Consider the following 21,090-nt stretch of genomic DNA (forward strand, 5'->3'; position numbering starts at 1 on the left):
CAGAATAAGGTCTTTAGTAACATACATAACTGTCAATTTTGTGACATTTTTGACATTGAGATTTACAGATTGAGTTTATTAAAAATTCATAACCACAGGTAACACTGAATCAAAGCAAGAATTGACAAATCTATGTAAGAATAAAAGCACACCTAAAAAGTCTGATCGAAATCATGAAAAAGGTAGCATCGGGGGTGTAAAATCATTGTTGGTCAGCACCCCTTGATTTCGTTGAAAGTTGGTCGTCAGCTGCTGCAGTGGTGCACTGCTGGATTCTGGGTTACTCCCTAATTGGCGGGATGTATTCTTCTTGAATCCTTAAGACAAGCGTTGAGAATTGCCATCATTACTATCAATAATTCTCAGTGGAAAGTAAAAGACATCATTTTTTTAAAGTGATTTGTCTAAACACTCCATGGGCTGCTGCCGATATGTGTGAGGTTTCATCATTGAGGTAAAACCAATCTGTGTCTTGATAAGACTACAACCAGTTCACATTCCCTACTAGTAGATGAACAATCCAACACTTCTACTTTACAATCATTGCCTATCCAATTTGTAATATATCAAAGTAGTTTAAACTTCAAGAAGGAGGTGTGGTTATTGTTTTTCTTTATTATGACATGACTTGCAAAAGTAACCTTGGTCCAGCTGGAAGGAACGCACGCACTCAGTCAACGCACACACACAAAAAAAGTACAGAGTAAATCCTGGGAAGCGAGGTTGCCTGTGGTTTAAAAGAAGTCCAGGTCATCCGGGGCATCCAGGTCTCTGTACTCGATGATGGAGCGCGGGTCTCCTCGCATTCCCCTGCACATGCGTGTACACAAAATTACACAACGTGTATACCAACATGGACGCTTACTATCATCGTGTTTCCTTGACCTGTTGTTTGGATGTTTCCCCGAGAAGCCCAAGTTGCCCCTGAAGTTGTCATAATGACCGCGACCGGCCCCAAATTGGTTGGCGGGGTAAGGAGGAACGCCGGGGAAGGTGGGCAGCAGTGGCCTGATGGCGGGCGGGTATCCCAGAAGGCTTTGCTGTTGAGGCGACTGAGCGGCAAAGCTGGCGGGCGGTGCTGAACGAGGAAATGCAAAGCGGGGTGAGGGGACCATTTGCACTCTTGTCGTCACTTTTTGAGCTTACCCTGAGGTGGGGGTGGCGGGGGTTTGTTCTCAGGCAGTGCTGGTCTCTTCGCATCCAACAAGTAGTTGTTGAAGTAATCCACTTCCTGTCTGACGGCGTCCACCTTGTCGCCGTGTTTGTTGAGGATGTGTTTACGCACAAACTCGGGCGCTTTAAACTTCTTGCCGCTCAGAGGACACAGCCACTTGTCTTTGCTGAGCTCCTGAGTGTTGGCCGCCAGGAACTTCTCCACCTGTGAGCATCAAAATACACGCTGTCAAGAGAGAGATCATGCTGTTGTGGTGGATGACGGGCGGACGAGTCTCACTTCCTGTTCCGGGTCTTTCTTCCCCAGGCGCACGGCGTCTTCCGTGCTCAACACTTCGGGCGGACTCAGCAGAGGAGCCAGACGCTCCTCGCACATCTTCAGGTGTTCACTCACTGGCCGACCACAACAAAGTACGTCACGGCGGGTTCCATCACACGGGTATGTGTGTGTCAGTTGTTTTGCCTTCTTCATGGTTGATCATTTTTATTACGCTTTGACTCATGTATTTTTAAATTTAGTTTTAATTATTTTTTAGAGTAGGTTGGGTTGTTTTGAATTCAAAAACGTTTTGTTTTCATTTTTTTATTTTTTTTATTTGGTTTTCCCAGTACATGATTAAAAAAATAGTTATGTACAATTGTCAAAACAACTGTTAGTTATTTCATTAGTTTCCGTTAACTATACTGTACAGACATTATGTAAACTGCCTTGAAACTTCAACAGGGGCCAGAACCTTACCTCTGGAGTAAAATCTTCTCTTGTGACCAGACTCCTTGAGACTATCTACTACAATCTCTCAAAACTAGTTCCATTTTCCAGGCATGCTGAATGTGACGTCTACACATTTATGTTAATGTATGTGTGTGTGTTATACCTTCAGTCGCCGTGATCTTGGCCACGGGCAGAGGTCCTCGCACATGGATCAGTCCGCAGCGATGGGGCATGTGGTCCTCGGCGGGATACTGGCAGAAGTTATAGTAGTCCACAGAGTGGACCACACGCAAGTAGAGCAGCAGTGTGTCCAGCACCTGCAAACACACAAACACTTGCAAAAGCGCACAAAGAAACCACACAAACAAAAAGCTGGTGCTCACCTTTAACAAGGTTTTATCCGTCTCTACTGTAACCTCGGAGGACGGGGCGGCGTCTTTGGCGTCGCCCGCCTCGCCGCCCGTCAGCTCCTCCTCTTCGGCGCTCACCTCCTCGATGAGGTAATCGGTGATGTTCTTTAGGACCGGGTTGGTGTCCGTCTGTGGTGGCGCATTCACGTGTGGATTGAGAGTCAAGCAGGAAGTGATGGCGAGGGGGTTGCTTCTAACAGGAAGTCTCACCTGGTCTTGCCACAGCTCCGCTCTCTGGTCCAGCGTGTGCACCAGCCTGGCGGCCAGGCGGACGTCGTTCCTCGCCACAGGCTTGTGCTGAGTCAACCCGTTGACGCTGCGGACGCGCCGACACAAGTCGCGGTTGACCACTGGAGACAGCTCGCAGTCTCGGAGCTGCCCGGTGCCGCAGAAGATGGGACCCAATGAGAGGAGACGGGAGGACACAACGTCCAGAGCGCGAGTGCGGGACGACATTTACCCGAATATTCTGCAGGTTCCAGCACGTCTCCTTGATGTTGACGCCGCGGTCGAACGTCAGCCAGCACCGTCGGAAGAACCTGAGGCATATTTGGACTGTGAAGCGCTGCTCTCCTGTTTGAAAATCACATACTTTCTACTCACCCCCTTTCTGGCTGAGGGTCTGACACCGCCACCCGCAGGAAGCCAGGGTACCTGCGACACAGCTGCAAACACAGCGAGGGTGAGTACGCGTTTGTGGATGATGAAAGACACCCGCGAGAGACGAGAGGTGCCACTCACTGCAGCAATCTCTTCTTTGGAGGCGTCAGGCGGGACGCTCCGGATGAAGAGCGAGGTGGTGAGGTGCAGCGGCCGGGGAACGGCTGGCGACGCGGGCTCCTTCTCGCCATCAGAGTGGGAGGAGTCGGAGGCCGAGCCTTCGCCACTGTCGGCCGACATGCTGCGCTTCCTCTTTCGGGTTTTCTTAGCAGCCGCCTCATCCTCCTCTTCCTTCTGCTCCGCCTCCTCCTCCTCTTCTTCCTCTTCTTCTTCCTCCTCCTCATCTTCCCCGTTCTGCTTGCCATCCTCATCCTTCTGAAGCGTAAAATCGTCAGCACCGTTTATTTGTAGAGTTATTCTGTAAAATTGTACTATTCTCACCTTGCTTCGGGTCCTCCCTGCCTCGCTGCCAGCCGGCTCTTTGCTCGGATTCGGCACCGAATCGCAAGCACCAGCGCGCTCCCCTGCGGGCTCCAGGACCTTCAGGTCCAAGTCTGTGCCACCCTCCATCTTGATGACGGCTACGGGCGAGAAACAAAGGTTAGTGAGGACTCAACCTCGCCAAAAGGAATAAAATGTGCATACAAAATAGGACACAGTACAATTGGATTAAATAATTCAACAGAGTTTATAAGTACACAATATTTACCATAATATTTTTATAACCTTGACCACAAGAAAACTTTTAAAAAATAAAACCAATAACTAACAAACCCTCAAACCCTGACCTGCATCCAGCACTTTGATGATGGCGGTGGTGTGCTCCATGTCGAGCGACACGTCATCCAGCCACTTGTTGTCCCATAGAAAGAGAAACACGCCCAGACGGCGTTTGAGCGCGGCCAGAGACTCCGCCTTCCGGGCTGCAATGTCCTCGGGGTGGTATTTGGAGCGGAACCACTCCTGCTCTTTGTGCTGGATGAAAAAGTCCTGCAGTTGCTGGCGCCGGAAGTCCACTTTGTACTGATTATAGCGCTTGACCGCCTCCGTCTCATCCACACTGTCCTCTGTATTCAGTAGGAAGTCCTGTGCATCATATAATAGAGGTTATGCAAGTGACTGGACAATTTTTTTCCAATCCATTTTTTAGGGGTGACTAGTGGCTTCGCTCACCTTGAAGCTCCTCATGGTTGGAGGTCCGGGTGGCGGCAGGTCAGGATCCGCCATCGCCAACCTAAGGGAAAGTGAAGGTGCGTCTGTTATGCCGCCGAGCATGGCCACACGCCCGTGTACGCACCTTCCCTGAAGCGGGTGAGCTCCGTGATGCATGGGCAGTTGGGGGATGTCGGGAGGCCACCCCTGAGGCCCAACCCTTGGGAACAGAGCTGCACCTCCGCCGAAGGGCTGCTCGAAGCGGTATGGCTCGCCTCGGTGGTCATCCCTGATAAAAACCAGCACGCCCTGAGCTGCGTTGTATCAGCATTTATGTGAGCTATACACGGGCCAGCACTCACCAATCTCTCCTCATGCGCTTGTGCTGGGGGCTCATATGTCTTGGCGGCGAAAACCTCTCCCTGCGACCACGATCGTAGTCACGTCTTCTCTCTCTCCCGCGCTCCCAATCCCTGAGTGTGCACGTTTACTCATCACGTGAGCCATCCTGACATTACCTAAATAAAGATTGTTCTATAATCTTCGTTTCACCTGTCGGGCCAGTCGTCGCGCCGCCTCTCTTCTCGCTCTCGGGATCGCTCCATGTCACTTCGCTCTCTTCGGAACTTGTCTCGACGCCTCCTGTCGAATTCATCATCGCTGTCCCCCATTTGTCTGCGCGCGAATCCACTCTTTGGTCTCTGAGGATTCACTGGCTTCTAGTCAACTGTTACAAACACGATGGAAGAAAAAAAATTCCCAAGACTTTGTGTTACACAGTTAGCAGGCTGCTTCCCGGTTCGTGGAGGAGGTTCCACGATAAGGTACAATTAACCTGCATTTCCTCATGCTGCCATTCATGCAATAAAATGGTAGCTTTGAGTTGTATCAAACACGCTCAGATTTAACACGGGAGTAAATGCATTTATGATAGATTGGAACGACGTCTTCGTTAACTCAGCATGATTATTTGAAAGTATATAATTTATTCCTTGGCACAAAAACGGTTGGGAAACGGTGGTGGTCCAAGGCTTTTGCACAGTACTGTAGATAAACTGAATGAAATATCATGCATGCATATTAGTTGTGCCTACACTAGACAAATGCAGAGACGTAGCAGCCGCCAGATAAAGAAAAACTTGTTTCTATGCGTTAGTGATTGTTTCTCGTTATTTACTAGCTGAAATATACAAAATAATTTCTACAACTCGCTGTTTGGTGAAACATCGAATAGTGCTGGAACACTAACTTTCTATTAGCCGCTAACAGCTAAAGCTCGCTCGACGTTAGCCTTCCTCTAGCTTAAGCGCGGCGTGTTAGCTCCACTCCCGCCTACTCCGTTTAGGGCTCGGACTTCAGACCTAATTTACTAAAACGCTCTTGACAATTTTGTGTCGTATATTTTTTTGTTCCTCTTGCACAATTTACCTGAAAACGTTGCGAACGAAAACAAGGAGACCAGCTCACACACAACAAGAGTCCCGCCGCCACAACGGCCAATCACGACAGCCTCCCAGGCCCAAGTTGCCCTCTAGTGCCCTGAAGGGACAAAAAAACATGTCTTGAGAAGCACTTTTTGTGTTCAAAGAATTATTAAGGCGTCAATCTTTACTTCTGTGGCTTCTGATGTAATATTGGTCCATTTTCTTGTGGCGAGTGAGCATTTTTAACTCGTGTGCGCACCAGCCCACACGGTGGCGATAGAGCGCGGATGCAACGAACCGCTTTGTTTGACGATAGGTGAAGAAGATAAAACGACATGATTAATAGTAGAAGAAGAAAACAACATGGCGTCTCTGGTTGCTAGGCTACAGAACTGTTCACGGTTGTGCTTTAGTGGCGTACGAGCGAGTTTAGACTTGGAGTGATACACTGATTTCTACATTTATGTGATAGGTGACCCCGCGTAACGACAACAGTGGCTGGAAAACTGTCGCGGAAATTCTCTCACTTTGGCAACAAGAAGCCCAATTTTTGCTGATGCTAGGTGGCTGACGTTAGCATGTAAGCTCTGCTATGATGGCACACTCATAAGAATGAGAACAGAAATTCTAATGTATGTTAAAGTAAGCTACGCTACGCTAACACTTATTAAATTTGAATTCAATTCGAGTCAGACATTATCTATATAATATGGTAACAAGATGAATCGTGTGAATTCAGCCCAACTCCAACATGGGTGATCCTGTGGTAAAATTAGATTCAGTATGTTTGCATTCATGTATTTTGTGTCTTTTTGTTGTCTCTTATTGAATCTTGTGTTTGCGTAGTTGTTGATGGAGCGAGCCGACCGGCGACTTGTGAAGAATCAACCATATGACGAGAGTGTGGAGGTGAGTGACTCGGCAGAGGAGGCGAGTATCCGCGGCCAGGTAAGAAGGTTCCGCCTATCCTCATCCTTAACTGGCTACCAACGCTCACCTATTTCTGCTTTTGCAGGCTGACCGCGGGAGGAACAGGAGGGGGCGCAGCATGTTATCCAGCAACAACAGCAGCAGTGACGAGATGGACGAAGATCGTGAGCCTCCAAGGGCCAAAGGGCCAGTCAGCAGGCAGCCTGGGGTCAGCCCCAACGAGGAAGACGACGAAGATGAGGAGGAAGAGTCAGAGGATGCGGACGATGACGACGACGACGATGATGATGATGACGATACCGGCGAGGCACCTGAGGGCGCGTACGACCCCGCCGACTATGCCAACCTGCCCGTCAGCACCGAGATCAAAGATTTGTTCCAGTACATCGTGCGGTGAGTTTGGAGTGATGTCTGACTGACTGACAAGAAGTAACCAACACTATTATTGGCACTGGCTGACCGATTTTGTGATTGTGGTCTGCGCTAGGTACTCTCCCAAGTCCATCACACTAGAACACAGCCTGAGACCCTTCATCCCGGACTTCATCCCGGCTGTGGGCGACATTGATGCCTTTCTTAAGGTAGGCTCTTTCTTGCTGCTCCACCTGAACCCAAGCCAAAAGATCACCAGGCTGTTCACCCTGCGGCACGCAGGTGCCAAGGCCGGACGCCAAAGCAGACGGGCTGGGCCTTCTGGTTCTAGACGAGCCCAGTGTGAAACAATCGGACCCCACTCTCTTGTCACTGTGGTTGTCCGAAGAGACCAAGCAGCATGCCACCAGCGAGGTACGAACCCCAGTGAGCTCAGTTCAATGAGCAAAATAAGATTTGAACTACCTTCACACGTTAACATTTAGTTCGCATTTCTAAAGAGTATTATACTTTTGTTTTTTGTCATGTTACGAGCTAAATAATTTTTTTCTCACGCTTTTCCAGCTGAAGGTGACCAGTGTGTCCAGTCCTCAAGCTAACCCTCGTGCCGTGGACAGCTGGGTGGAGAGCATCGGCGCCCTTCACCGCTCAAAGGCGGCGGCCAGCGTGCAATACGCACGCGCCATGCCCGACATCGACGCCCTCATGCAGGAGTGGCCACCAGAGGTGGAGGAGACCCTGGGCCGCGTACGCCTGCCCCCTGCCCGCCTCTGCTGCAGCCTGCCGCAGTACTGCGACATCGTGTGCGCCCTGCTTGACGTCCCCGTCTACTGCAGCCGCATCCAAGCGCTACACCTGCTCTTCAGCCTCTTCCTTGAGTTCAGAGACTCGCAGCACTTTGCACGCACTTGACCATGTGCGTAGTGATATTTTTCATGACTTCCTTGTGAAATCACGTTCAAGTGTGCTTATAAGGTAACTTCCCTTACTGACCCAGGCTGAACTTTGTATCACCCAAACTAACTAAGAGTCTCTTAATCGCTTAATCCCGTCATGACTCGCCACCATGGATCATATATGCCGTCCAGCCTGCTCTTAAACTATATCACCAGGGAATGTTGTAGATGTGTTTGTTTGAAAATAAAAACGGTTTTGATATTTATAGTTTATATATAATCCCATCGAGGAGTCGTCTGAGTCATCAAGCGTTTGCTTCCCCCAAAGAGCCAACAAGCCACAAGATCCCCCCCGCATGGTGTGCAAACTTTTGCACTCAAGGCCCGCAAGGCTCAATTGGAGACGTTTCCCCCTCATTTCTCTCAGATTCATTTGCTCATCGTCTCCTCGCTCATTTTCATTCACAAGTACGTCTCATTTGATTCCCACTTTCATACTTGGATTACATGATTTCGATTTACTGTTAAATGAATACATTGAATTACACCTCATTTCATTCCCACTCTCATGCTTGGATTTCATGATTTCGATTTGATTGATTTACTGTTAAATGAGTTGACTGCTTCTTGCTGTTGTTCCCGCATACACCAGAACATTTACAAAGTAACAAAAAAGTATTTAAAGGGCACAGTGCGTTCCGTCACACGCGCTCGCCACTCCCACATTTTGTGCTACGTGAAGTTGACGTGTGGGCGTGGCCTGCATCCCGGCTTGGAGCAGGCACACCAAACGTCCATCCATTTTTTTCTCCTGACTGGAATAGACAGGCCATTGTCAGTAAGGCGACTTATCATTTCTTTTCTCCTGACTGGAATCGCTGCGACCCTCAGTGAGGCGATTTTATCTTCGCGCTCTCTCTCCAAGATGTGGGAGGCACTCGAGTGGTCTATTCTCCTGCTTGGCGTATATTGGACATGCGCGTCAGGTAAGCAATTTAGTCAATTAAAACCAGTCAGTTCAACAGAGTTCATTGCTAAAACAATACCGCTGTCGACAACGTGATGAAATGTACTGTGAGTTCGCATGACTGCATCTGCTTCTACTCTTGTCAAAACATTACGGGGCCTGAGATCAAAACACTTGATTGCAATGGATCCAATTCTGAGCACAAAAACTAACTGTTCGTTCAAATGTTATGATGGCTTTTTAAGGTGCGTTTATCATTTTCGTTCATGTTGACTGCTGGGCTGTCAGAATATACGAACAACTTGACTTTGAAGTAATTACAAAGGGCCTATAGAGGAAGTCAAACTGTCTCTACTATGCTCATTCAAAGCGCACACTCACTCAGACGGACGAGCGCATCTCGGTGGTCTGGGGAGACCTCTAGCGGTGGATGTGAGAAATATGAATGACGGGCGACGGACGGCAGGCAGCAACAAGTTTCAAACTTCCGCGATTTCTCCACGCCACATAACGATACAAAGTAACACGAAAACAACCAATCTACGTATCATGCAACAACAACAACCAAGTAACGTCTTTGTTGGCCGTGAACTATTCCTGCCGAACTTGCTCACCTTCACATGAACTTGTAAAGCACTACTTGACGAACCTGCGCTCTTCCTAACTAAACAATTTCTTAGCATTAATATTTAATCATTATTGATATTATTGAGACATATTACGAATAATTATTTCTTACAGCCCTTTATACAACAGATAGTTCTTAGCGCCTCTATTATAAAGATATTTTTCCTTTTCTTTCATCTAAATAGATTTAATAATAATTAAAAATTATGTACATTGTAACGAAATTATAAATGATAAATAATCATTATCATTTAACAATAATAATTTCTTCAGCTCTTTCTACAATAACTATTTCTTCATGAACAAAAATGTCTCATGAATTATATGATCAAAAACGTCATCAAAGAGACATCAATAAACACACAAATCCATATGATGATTTATTTATACAAGACCTACTTACGAGCAAAGATGATTTGTCTTTGCTATTGATTTTGCCAGCCTTATTGTTCACAATCGGGACAATATCGACTTGATTAAATTTGGCTCGAATCGAAAGAAACCCCAGAAAAACAGATGGCTGGTATTGTTTTCCCATTGAAAATGGTCAGTGCTCAGCAGATAACTTGTGGGCACCACATGCCTGATTTCTTGCATCATCTAAATGTGTTTTCAAAGAATTCACTTAGTAGTAATTCATTTCTTTTTCATAATGAATTTCGCTCCGAAAATTTCAGTTCGTTTTCTCAATTGATTTCTCTCCCAAAAATTCATTTCTCTTTCTCAGTGAAATTCATTGCAAAATTCAGCCGCACTTTTACGAGAGACTCTGATTTTCAGTGCGTGTTCATCTGAATATTGCATTTGCCCCTCAGAGTCCATTCGAGGCCCGTGCTTATTCGGTTACTGAGCCCGCCGTTTAAAAGCCCTTCTTCCCCATGAAACCCCTGCGCAGCGCAGCTCAGCCCAGCCCAGCCCAACCTGGCTTGGCTTTGTACTTTGTCATTTAATTCAAGGAGACGGGCTTCCTGAGATAAAAAGAGTGGAGCGGGGTCCAACTGTTGCAATGTTACAGTCAATTGAGTTGCCTTGTGCTTTAGCACCCCCCAGTGGTGAAATGTGCGATGACCTGATTTGGGCTTACGTCATTGGTCATCGATTTGCCACACGTGCGTGACTGGTGGGTGGGGATCGCTGATGGTGAAGATGAAGTGCTAACACTGTGAGTTTGAGTTCGATTCATTTTGTCTCACATAGTACCTCTGATGAAAATGACAGGCACCTTTTAACTTGCGCAATTGGTGGCTGACTAGTACATCCTTTGTTTGCCCCACTGTACATCTGAAGCTTAATAGCAGAACTTTGGGGCAGTTGTGTGCAATCTCATGTCATGATCTGTGGACATGTAATCATGATCAATGATGTTGTGAAGAAATAAAAGTGAATCAATCAACCAATCAATCCTTGGCAGGCACAAGTGATGCTTTGATGCAAACAATCAGCAGCTCACCCCAAAATGAAGGACAGGCAAGTTTTTGGAAGGGGCCAAAGGGACAATGAGCATTGCCCCCCCCCTGACAGAATCCTCGTGCATTTGGTTGCCATGCGCCCAATGAAGAGGATCGAGTAAAAACATGCCATCGGTGTGCTCTGATCTGTCCGCCCGTTCCCCAAATTATGCCCTCAGCCGACCAGTGTGCTCTCGGGTGGCGCGGGCACGGCACCAGCTGCTACAAGAAGATGGAAGTCCCCAACGGTTGGCTGGGCGCCTGGCACCACTGCGTCTGGCTGGGCGGCAACCTGGTCTCGATCACCTCCTCGGCCGAGGAAAACTTTGTGAAGGCGACCATGGGCGTGGACACCCGCTTCTGGCTGGGACTTTCCAACCAGGTGAGACGGAAGCGGCAGTGGACTCTGCGGCGACAACTGGAACTGTTTTCTTTTCTCCCCCCAGAAATGCGACAAGGTCTGGTGTCGCTTTGAAGGCGGGAGCCAGAAGCTGACCTGGTCCGATGGCCAGACAATAAAGCACACCAACTGGGCCCCAAATCAACTCGAAAGGTAAGACGTAACAACTTTGCATGCTGTTGTCAGGCGGAGACGTCGGCTTAAAGTTTCTGGAACCAATTTTGAGAACGACCACTCAAGGAAAAATAGGAAAACATTTTTTTAATCTACCGACAGCGCCGACGTTGCGTCCTGCGCCTACGTCAACCAAAAGGTTTGGAAGAATTCCGGGAAGTGGAGGTCTGGCTCCTGCGCTTCCTCCTTAGCCTACATGTGCAAACGGCCGCTGGGTAAGCCTGCATGTTTGTAATCAGGTTGACTTTGAAAGGAGAAAAGCTCAAACAGGGTCTTTTTCTATGCAGACTGCCCGACGTGTTCCCCCAAAAGTGGTCCTGCTGTAGTGAAGAGTGAGTTGCAGCACGCCTATTTGCACCATCTGGTCACGGTTTCCTCCTCAATGTTCTTCTTTGTGGCCTCAGCTTCTGACTGCGACGATGGCAACGTCCTTTATGGCGATCATTGCTATTTTCATGGCACGAGTCGTGAAACTCAAGAGGATGCTGAGGAGTTCTGTCTCGCCCGGGGAGCCCAACTGCCTCGCGTCCACTCTAAGCGAGATGGCCAATTCCTGTATGGTAAGCACCAAGAAGAACCGCCGTAGTCGTCACTTGGCTGAAGCTCTTCTTGCCCTGAAGCTCTTGTTCTCCCTCCTTTCATCAAGATCACTTTCAAATAACTAATCCTTGGGTGGGACTCAAGAAGAAGGGCAACAACTACAAGTGGAGTGATGGAACAGCTTTGGTAAGTGAATTGCTGGAGGCCTTTGGAAAAGTCGGTGTGCAGGCATCCGTTTTGTCTTGAGGCATCGGGCAGCCGATGACACATTTTTGGCACTCTGATTTTAGAGACAGCGAGGAGGCAGTTAAGATGTCCAGGAAATATCCTGGATGGTGCCTCTGGTTTGTCTTTAGGTCTTCAGGTTTAGTTGCATTGCGCATGAGACCTTTGGCTCGCCAGAGAGGGCACTACATGCTTCATTTCATTGCAATGTTCATACTACTTTGACTGACAATAAAGTGAAGCCGACAAACCAAAGTGAAACTTGAATGAGAGAAGGTACGCCATTAAGTGAGGAAATGCGGCAGGAAGACGACCAGATCAAATGCAACACGCTTAAAGTTCTGTCCAAAATCTCGTCCGCAGGACTACGACGACCTCAATGACAGAAGCTACTCCGGTGGTGACTGTGCAGTCATGGGTTCTGACGCACGGCTCTACCTGAACTACCCATGCCACTGGAAGGTGTCAGTAATCTGCCAAACAGGTGCTAACGTCGCTCCCGAGCGCTCCTTTTGGACGGGTCCCGCATTTGCTTATACCCCCTTTCTCTGCAGCCAAGCGCGGCGGAGGGCGTCCACAGCTGCCACCATTGGTGGGCCAACCTGGTAGGTGTCCAGCACTGGCGCCGTCCGTCTTGCACTGTCTTGCGTAACGCCGTCTTATGTCTGGCTCGCAGACTGGACTGAAAAATGCGGCTGGTGGCTGGACCACCCCTCCAGCGACTTCTGCTACCTGATCATCCCACAGCCCACCAAGACCTGGCAGGAGGCGCAAGACCACTGCCAAGCCCACCAAGGGAACCTGGTCAGCATCACCGACTCGCGTGAGCAGGCCTTCATAGAGGGTAGGCTGGCCGTGAATTGAAATATTGAACATGAACAAGTTATGTTTATTTTGCACATATTTAAAACACGTAAATAGGAAAATAAAGCACTTTAAAGTGCCATATCTAAGTCACCCAAAATGAAAAAAAACAAAGAATGCTGGAGTAGGAGGAAGCAGAGCTTTTTAGATTCCCACCCTAATCCATTCAACAAATAATTCAACATACAAATCAATAAAACAGAAGTAGACACACTTTCAGATTCCTTTTTGCCTGTGTGTAGTCACTTTGTCTTTTTTCTCATGCATGTTAAGAGACCAGATTTGATACACTTTTTTGAGCAGTTTTTAAGTGCGCTCGTTTTCTCGACCATTGCACAATTTCACCCCACAAACAGTTATACACATTTGTATGGTTGTTCAGCAGACTTTTCCACGCCTAATATTCAGTTTCCGTCTCAGATGATAGCCACCCTGCCCGCCTTTCCATAAAAAAAAAAAAAAAGTGTCTCCCGCTTGGAAGAAGGTCACCATATCTTGCTGTGTACATCATAATTTGAGCTGTCGTGTGTTTGATCAAGATCCCTGAGTGACAAAAGTTTTGTCTGGTATTATAAAAAGTGCGTTTGTATTCTCCTTGTTATTTTCTTTATTGCTTGACTTATTTGGTGTTACCCCATATTCCCCACACAGTAGTTCTGAGTAGATGTCGGTATCTGGAGTCCGCAATGCTTCCGAATTGCCTTTGACATTTTTGTTTTGACATGATTTCCAGCAGATTTTTATTGTCAACAGTCACACCCAGGACTTTTATTTCAGAAGCTCTTTCCGTCATAAGATTGTCAATTTTCCCTTCCAAATGAGGTTCGATATGTATACTTTGCAAATCATGCAAATTGTGTTTCACTCAAATTGTGGTTGTTTCCATAAGCTGCTGTCAATTGTCCGCAGAGCAATAGATGTTTGTATCATGAGCAAAACAAAATGCATTTCATTATTTTTGATGCATTACTGCACGATGATCGTGTTTAGGAGCAAGGACAGCCGACCCTTGAGGTTCTCCACATGTTATGGGCAAAAGGTCTGATCTCCAATTTTTACAGATTGCTGCCTGTTGATTAAGTCGCTCCTCACCCAGTCCACTCTGATGCCATGATTTATTGTGTCAAATGCTTTCTTTAGATCTGTGAAAATACCCATCACCTTTTTTTTGTGTGACGCTCTCGATAGGATCCATTAGTGCCATTGATGTTGCGCTGAGAATCCATATTGACTTTTTTCTTTTCTTTATTCAACAAAGTTGTCGAGTTTTTCTGTGAAACCTTTTCAAGGATCTCGGCGAACTGAAAGAGCAGAGAGAGAGAATGGCGTGTAATTAGTCTATTTCTACAGTGGTAGTAGTAGCTATTTTCATATCCTTTGGAAATCTACCAGATGTAAGACATAATGCGTATGTGAGTCAGTGGTTGTGCAATTTCATCAAGAACTTTTGTGGATGCTACACATATCAATATCATTGTCATCAGTTGAGGTTTTACTTCTACACCAAGAAATATATGGATTGAGCAGCCGAGTCTGTCTGGATCCTGTGTTTTTCCTGCCAGCTGGCAGGTCCCACATTGACCAAAAACAAACAAACAAACAACTATTAAATTCATTGGCCACCGCTTTCATTTTGTGTATCGATCGCTCGATTTCAATACAATAAGCCGGGTACTTTGTGTTTTTGTTTTTAGCTCCAGTGTTTAATACCTTCCTTCCACATCCCCTTCGTATTATTTTTATATCTCTTTACAGGACAGGTTTGATGGTACAGTAATCCCTCGTTTACCGCGGATAATTGGTTTCAAGACCACCCGCAAAGTAGTGTCACCCTTTTTTTTTAAACATACATTGTGTATCAATAAGTGGCTACGAAACCATATAAGTGCATATGTTATCATTAGAACATGAAATAATAGTTCAAGCGTAGGATACCGCACTGTTATTGCTTGCTTGGTGTTGATACTACTTCTCGTCATCTTGCATGTTCTCTTTTGATCCACAGGTTTCGTCACGGGTCAGGCACAAGCGTCCTCTCTGTGGTTGGGCGCCGATGTCTCACTCGATGACGATGACGGCAAATGGATTGACGGATCCTCGTTCACGTTCAAGCGCCATTGTGAAGGTCGGTCGGAGACGGTTGTCTGCTGCATTTTGGAGGAAAGGAGGAGCACTGAGATCTTGTCTCCCTCCCTCCCTCCAGGTGACACCGAAGGGGGGCATTGTCTCTCCTTGCTCGCTGGCAGCGGCGACTGGAAGTACGACCCGTGCGGCAACGAGAGAGGCTACGTCTGCAAGAAAAGAGGAAAAGGTAAGTGAGGCATGACGCCCCACCGACCGTTATCGCCCCTTGACGTCCGTCTGTGCCTTAATGTCTGTCTTTTCGTTTCCTCTTGCAGGAGTGAAAGAATCTTCCCCGACTCTTGTCGGTAAGTCAGACTGAGCGTCAAAAAAAAAGATCCTGGAGTCACACCATGCCAACCAACAAATTCTGTGCAGTTTTTTGTTCATTTTTGTGAAGTATTCAGCCACGTGTTGAATGTTTTTTGCATCGTCTTAACTTGCACAGCGCCACTTTGTATGCGGCCGCGGTTGTTTCTCAAGCGTGAAGGTGAATTTTCCGGAGTCATTTAAAGAAAATGCACTGGGCTGAGCTTAACCAAGTCGAGTGATCTTCCAATTTGCCCGACCTGAGAAAATGACCCTTTGCTCAAAAGTGGGCTGCAGGGCAAAACAGGAGTGTGCTCTGATCTGGCCGCCTGTTCCCCAAATTGTGCCCTCAGACGGCAAGTGTGATCCCGGGTGGGTCGAGCAGGACTCCAGCTGCTACAAGAAGGAGGTGAAGCCCAACGGTTGGCTGGGGGCCTGGCACCACTGCGTCTGGCTGGGCGGAAACCTGGTCTCGATCACCTCCTCGACCGAGGAAGACTTTGTGAAGACGACCATGGACAAGGACACCCCCTTCTGGCTGGGACTCTCCAACCAGGTGAGATGGAAGCGGCAGTGGACTCTGGAGAAACAACTGGGACTGTTGTTGTTTTTCCCCGCAGAAATGCGACGACTCCTGGTGTCGCTTTGAAGGCAGGAGCCAGAAGCTGGCCTGGTCTGATGGCCAGACAACAACACACCGCAACTGGGCCCCAAAAGAACTCGAAAGGTAAGACCTCACAACTCTGCATGCTGTTGTCAGGCGGAGGTTCTGGAACCAATTTTGAAGACGGACACTTTTGGAGGAAAACAAAACAGGAAAATAATTTTTCTCCCGACAGCGCCGACGTTGCGTCCTGCGCCTACGTCAACCAAGGGGGAATAGGAGAGCCTGGGAAGTGGCGCTCTGGCTCCTGTCATTCCTCGTTGGCCTACATGTGCAAACGGCCGCAGAGTAAGCCTGCACGTCCGTGCTCACGTTGCCAATGAAAGAAGCAAACGGGTCTTTTTTTGTGCAGGCTGCCCAGAGGGACAGACGTGTTCCCCCAAACATGGTCCTGCTGTAGTGAAGAGTGAGTTGCAGCACGCTTATTTGCACTTTGGCCGTCTTGTCACGGTAACGTTTTTCTTTGCGGGCCCAGCTGCCTACTGCGATGACAACACCTTCCACTATGACGATTATTGTTACCGTTACGAGAAGACGCATGAAAATTATGACAATGCTGAGAAGTTCTGTCAAGCCCGGGGAGGCCACCTGGCTAGCGTCCACTCTAAGCAAGAGGCCCAATTTGTGTATGGTGAGCACCAAGAGGAACCGCCGCACTCGTCATTTGCCTGAAGCTCTTCTTGCCCTGAAACTCTTCTTGTCCTTCCTTCCTTCCTTTCTTCAAGATCACTCGCAGACCCAACAATCTGCTTTGGTGGGACTCAAGAATACGACGGGCGACGACTACGAGTGGAGTGACGGAACAACCTTTGTAAGTGAATTGCCTATTTTTCAAAAGCTGCGCTGGGAAAGTCTAAATTTGAGCAGCATAAAAAAAAGGGGAGAAACGCCGCTCAACGATGGGATTGTTTTGGAGGGGAAATGGGCAAAACGTGGGCGCGAGTGAGCCGAGGAAGGGCGTTGGGAGTCCAATACACGCGTGTCGTCCGCAGGAGTACAAACAATGGGAAAAAGGCACCTCGGGGGACTGTGTGTTCCCAAATTCTGTTGGGGAGTTGAGTGGCTGTCAGTGCTCAACGGCGCGGCCATTCTTCTGCAAAACAGGTGCAAACGTCGCTCCCGAGCGCTCCTTTTTGGACGCATCCATCGCATTTGCTGATATTTGACCCCCTTCCTTGCAGCCAAGCACGGAGGGACTCGACGGCTGGCATCATCAGTCAGCCTCGTCAGTAGGTGTCCCGCACTGCCGCTGTCTTATGCCGCACTGCCGCTGTCTTATGCCGTCTTACGCCGTCTGGCTCGCAGGCTGGACTGACAAATGCGGCTGGTGGCTAGACAACCCCACCGACGACTTCTGCTACCTGATGATCAGCCAGCCCACCAAGACCTGGCAGAAGGCGCAAGACGACTGCAAACGCCTCGAAGGGGACCTGCTCAGCATCACCGACTCGCGTGAGGAGGCCTTCATAAAGGGTAGGCTGGCCGTGAATTTGCGTATGACTCGAGAAAGAAACTTTGATTTTTTTCCCTACTTCACCTTCCTTTCCAACTCGAAACGTGATCAAGCTGAGATATGGCCAGCTTTGCTTGGTTGTTTTTTGGCTTCACTCTTTGCTGCAGTATTGTTAGCACTTTGTCATGGCTGTGCCACACCCGTCAAGTTGTAGTCAAGTGTGAGTCGTTTTGGAATCGTGCATGTTCTCCTTGGGATCCAAAGGTATCGCCAAGGTTCTGATGGGTGATGACGCCTCCCTGTGGTTGGGCGCCAACGCCTCCATCGAGGGTGACGGCGGCAAGTGGGCTGACGGATCCCCCTTCTCTTACCTCCACTCGAGTGCAGGTCGGGCTGAGGCGGTTGTCAGCTGCACTTTGGAGGAACGGATGAGCGCTCAGATCTTGTCTCCCCCCCCCTTCCTCCCTCCAGGTGACGCCAACGGGGGGAAATGTCTTTCCTTGCTCACCGGCAGCAGTGACTGGGAGCGTGACAAGTGCGACAACATGAAAGGCTACGTCTGCAAGAAAAGAGGAAAAGGTAAGTGAGATGCGACGCCCCACGGTGGGTGGACCTTCATCACACGTTCTGGTTCCCGCTTCTAGGAAAGACAGCAAAACCCCAGCTGCTGCTACATGACGGTAAGTCGCCTTCAACGTCTCTGTAAAAAAAAAAAAGACGGAGAGAAGTCAACGGTTGTGCTCTCTTGCTCAGGCTACAAGGAGGAAATTTCCTGCCAAGACGATTTGAGATTCCTTAAATGTTCCGATGAAAGCGTCATCCGCGTACAGTCGGCTTTCCATGGACGGAGGCGTAGCGGCGTCTGTCCGAGTGGCGACGTCACATCACAGGGTAAGAATCCTCCAGTGGCATTGTTGATTTTAGCTCGCAGTCCTGGAGCCGTTTCTGTCACGAGGTGTCACACGCAGTCCAGTAACTCATTTGTAATGTATAATTCAATATCAATATGCATGGACTTAGACGCTTTAAAGCGTCATTAACCATTGAAATTCCCTTTGTCCTGCAACCAGCTGAAGTTGGTATGTGAATGAAATGTGCATAAAATGGCGCTGTGTTGTCATTTGCAGATCGCTGCAGCATGAAAGGGGCTCTCTCTCACTTTAGAGCATTGTGTGACAAATATCAACATTGCCCCATTCAACCTACGGGTACGGACCCCTGCCCTGGTGTCTCCAAATACCACCACATCATCTACAGCTGTGAGCAGAAAGGTGGGCTTCACAAGGAAAGAATCCAACGGATCCCCAGAAAGCGCGTCGGCTAGGGACGGACGGCTGGCCAGACGTGAGAGTGAATGAGCGAGCGTTCCTTCCACTTTTTTGTCTTTCCTCAGTGTGTCTTGACAGTCTGGGCATCGCTGGCGGGACAATCCCAGACGCCTCCTTTTCAGCCTCTTCCTCTGCGATCAATGGCGAACCTCACAAAGCGCGTCTGGGGGGCAGCGGTTGCTGGATACCGTCCAAAATACGTATGTTAAAAAAAAAAAAAACACCACAGCTCTCCGTTGTAGTTGTTGGTCGTTTGGTATCCTGAGCAATGCAATGGAATGCCTTCCGCCCTCAGTCGGCAGCTGGATCCAGGTGAACCTCGGTCAGCGCTTCAAGGTGACGGGCATTGTGACCCAGAGGTGTATGTACCAAGAGTATTCTTCCAGCAAGTTTGAGTTGCAGTTCAGTATTGATGGAAAGACTTGGTATCGCCACCCAGAGCGGGTGAGCGAGCGGTAGCCGACTCCAACTTTGTCATCCGGGCTGTTGTCATTCATTGCAAACGCGCGTGTTTTGTTTCCAGCCTGTTGTGGGGACGCACATGCTAACCAGGTTCGTGTTCGCCCAGTACGTCCGCCTCCTGCCAAGATTTTATGGCCTTCGCTTTGACATCTTAGGGTGCACGCCTGACGACACCTCTCACGGTGAGTACCGACGTTTGGAGGGCAGTGGCAAAACCAGCAAGAAACAGCTTTTGATTTGCCCTTCTGACCCGCAGACATCTTATGCAACAGCACAGCCACCAGCCTCGGCCTCGACGGTTCAATGACGTGAGTCAAATCCACCATCAATTTTTCTTGCGGAAAAGCCTCCTCGTAACTCAAGGTCTCCCGCAGGGTCCGGTGCCCGCTGGACTGCGCCCAAACCTACACGGTCTACGGAACCCACATCTACAAACAAGTATGTTAATTAGTGCACGACCTGCCAGCGGAGTTCTTGTTCTTTGTCCGAGATGTTCTCTGAGTGCAGGAGTCAAACATCTGCGCGGCTGCCATTCACTCGGGCGTCATTGAGAACGCGATCGGAGGAATTGTGACTTTGCTGAAGAGAAAGCCACAGAAGGCCTACAAAAGCTCCGCCAGGAACGGGATCACCTCGAGGTTGGCTCTCACTGCAGCGTCTATTTGAAGACGCCCGGCTCATTCTCACTTTACTGTCTGCAGCGATGGTGACGGTTTGGCTCGATCTCCGTCTTACACTTTTGTTGACCAGGGTGAGTAGGCTGTCTAGAATAGAAAGCATACTTCATCACGTGACGCCAACTTGCGCGCAGAGCCGAGATGCTTGGGACCTGAATGGGAGGAGTTTGCGGACTTTTGCTACAAACGTTTGGATGATCAAAAGACGTGGTACGGCGCTCGACAAGCCTGCTGCCGTCTGAATGCCAGCCTGGTGTCCATTCGCTCCAAGGTTGAGCGGGATTGGATGCAAGACCTCCTGACGTCAGGTGCGCGCTCGCCAAGCGTCGCAACTGCTTGATCGGTACCATATCTGGAAAGCAAATGAGAGCGCTCTTGCTGTTTGCAGCCCCCGGCGACACGTGGATCGAACTGAACGCCCCGGTGGTTCCCGGCGAATTTGCGTGGTCGGACCACCAGAAGGTGACCTTAACCAACTGGGCTCCGGAAGAACCTGGCGACAGGTTGGAGAATTGCGTGGCCGCCTTGAGACAGGTGGGTGTGAAAAAGATTGACCCGCTCGTCGGAGACGAGGTTTTTTTGCATTAAAATCAATCTCACTTGTACTTTCAGTCTGGCAAATGGAAGATGATGTCGTGCGCGCAACTCAACGGCTACATGTGTAAGATGCCCACGGAGCGTTATGCGCTGGATAAAGGCGCCAATACAAGTGGCGAGTAATCATATGAATGCAATTGACCTTGCGTGATCGTTCTGTTTGATTTACCATGCATTTTGATTGATTGATGCATTATTATGACTGATTTACCATGCATTCATCTTTTTGTTAGATTTACCAAGCGTTATGATTCTGTTTACTTCTTCTTCTTCTTCTTCTTCTTGACTTAACATGTGATATGATAATTTACCATGCATTATTATTCCTTTGTCCAATTTACCATGTTATTATTCTCTTAGATTTACCGTGCATTTTCATCATTTATTTCTTATATTTCATTTTACTTATTGTTAAATTTACCATGCATCATGATTATGCCCTCTGATGATTTACCATGCATTATTATTCCTTTGTCCAATTTACCATGTTGTTATTCTCTTAGAT

General features: G+C 48.4%; 4 protein-coding genes and 1 long non-coding RNA gene across 7 annotated transcripts; 4 read left to right on the forward strand and 1 right to left on the reverse strand.

The window, feature by feature from the left end:
* Nucleotides 1–385: 385 nt before the first annotated feature.
* Nucleotides 386–5,829, reverse strand: LOC119128998 (serrate RNA effector molecule homolog). Its single transcript, XM_037261933.1, has 16 exons — nucleotides 5,720–5,829; nucleotides 5,536–5,646; nucleotides 4,660–4,834; nucleotides 4,470–4,580; nucleotides 4,253–4,396; nucleotides 4,129–4,189; nucleotides 3,744–4,041; nucleotides 3,037–3,536; nucleotides 2,899–2,960; nucleotides 2,756–2,834; nucleotides 2,269–2,670; nucleotides 2,049–2,202; nucleotides 1,454–1,566; nucleotides 1,147–1,378; nucleotides 886–1,078; nucleotides 386–810 (listed from the first exon to the last, which is right to left on the reverse strand). Exons 3-16 carry the CDS (start codon nucleotides 4,776–4,778, stop codon nucleotides 735–737), a joined length of 2,544 nt encoding a protein of 847 aa, XP_037117828.1. The 5' UTR covers nucleotides 4,779–4,834; nucleotides 5,536–5,646; nucleotides 5,720–5,829; the 3' UTR covers nucleotides 386–734.
* Nucleotides 4,878–7,997, forward strand: ift46 (intraflagellar transport 46 homolog (Chlamydomonas)). 3 transcript variants are annotated; one of them, XM_037261943.1, is made up of 6 exons: nucleotides 4,878–4,931; nucleotides 6,378–6,479; nucleotides 6,547–6,854; nucleotides 6,949–7,042; nucleotides 7,116–7,247; nucleotides 7,398–7,997. In XM_037261943.1, the coding sequence occupies exons 2-6, from the start codon at nucleotides 6,384–6,386 to the stop codon at nucleotides 7,743–7,745; spliced, it is 978 nt and encodes a 325-aa protein (XP_037117838.1). In that variant the 5' UTR covers nucleotides 4,878–4,931; nucleotides 6,378–6,383; the 3' UTR covers nucleotides 7,746–7,997. The 3 variants fall into 3 exon arrangements, with proteins under 3 accessions (XP_037117838.1, XP_037117839.1, XP_037117837.1); XM_037261944.1 differs by lacking the exon at nucleotides 4,878–4,931 and adding an exon at nucleotides 5,894–6,111 and having other exon boundaries at nucleotides 6,378–6,440; XM_037261942.1 differs by lacking the exon at nucleotides 4,878–4,931 and adding an exon at nucleotides 5,896–6,111.
* A 470-nt stretch (nucleotides 7,998–8,467) lies between these two features.
* LOC119129677 (snaclec 5-like) lies at nucleotides 8,468–11,931 on the forward strand. Its single transcript, XM_037263046.1, has 6 exons — nucleotides 8,468–8,715; nucleotides 10,951–11,153; nucleotides 11,218–11,324; nucleotides 11,448–11,560; nucleotides 11,633–11,677; nucleotides 11,750–11,931. The coding sequence occupies exons 1-6, from the start codon at nucleotides 8,655–8,657 to the stop codon at nucleotides 11,929–11,931; spliced, it is 711 nt and encodes a 236-aa protein (XP_037118941.1). The 5' UTR covers nucleotides 8,468–8,654.
* Nucleotides 11,932–12,793: 862 nt separating this feature from the next.
* Nucleotides 12,794–21,022, forward strand: LOC119129678. The gene is made up of 17 exons (XM_037263047.1): nucleotides 12,794–12,954; nucleotides 17,786–17,908; nucleotides 17,993–18,100; nucleotides 18,166–18,201; nucleotides 18,275–18,412; nucleotides 18,592–18,600; nucleotides 18,649–18,792; nucleotides 18,915–19,049; nucleotides 19,145–19,293; nucleotides 19,373–19,493; nucleotides 19,568–19,619; nucleotides 19,686–19,749; nucleotides 19,819–19,949; nucleotides 20,013–20,062; nucleotides 20,123–20,296; nucleotides 20,377–20,522; nucleotides 20,601–21,022. The coding sequence occupies exons 2-17, from the start codon at nucleotides 17,803–17,805 to the stop codon at nucleotides 20,706–20,708; spliced, it is 1,671 nt and encodes a 556-aa protein (XP_037118942.1). The 5' UTR covers nucleotides 12,794–12,954; nucleotides 17,786–17,802; the 3' UTR covers nucleotides 20,709–21,022.
* Nucleotides 14,998–15,403, forward strand: LOC119129501. The gene is made up of 3 exons (XR_005099204.1): nucleotides 14,998–15,099; nucleotides 15,178–15,285; nucleotides 15,374–15,403. It is a non-coding gene; the product is annotated as an uncharacterized LOC119129501 (long non-coding RNA).
* Nucleotides 21,023–21,090: the final 68 nt, after the last annotated feature.

This window comes from Syngnathus acus, chromosome 10, assembly GCF_901709675.1.
Source record: "Syngnathus acus chromosome 10, fSynAcu1.2, whole genome shotgun sequence".
NCBI classification, from domain to species: Eukaryota; Metazoa; Chordata; class Actinopteri; order Syngnathiformes; family Syngnathidae; genus Syngnathus; species Syngnathus acus.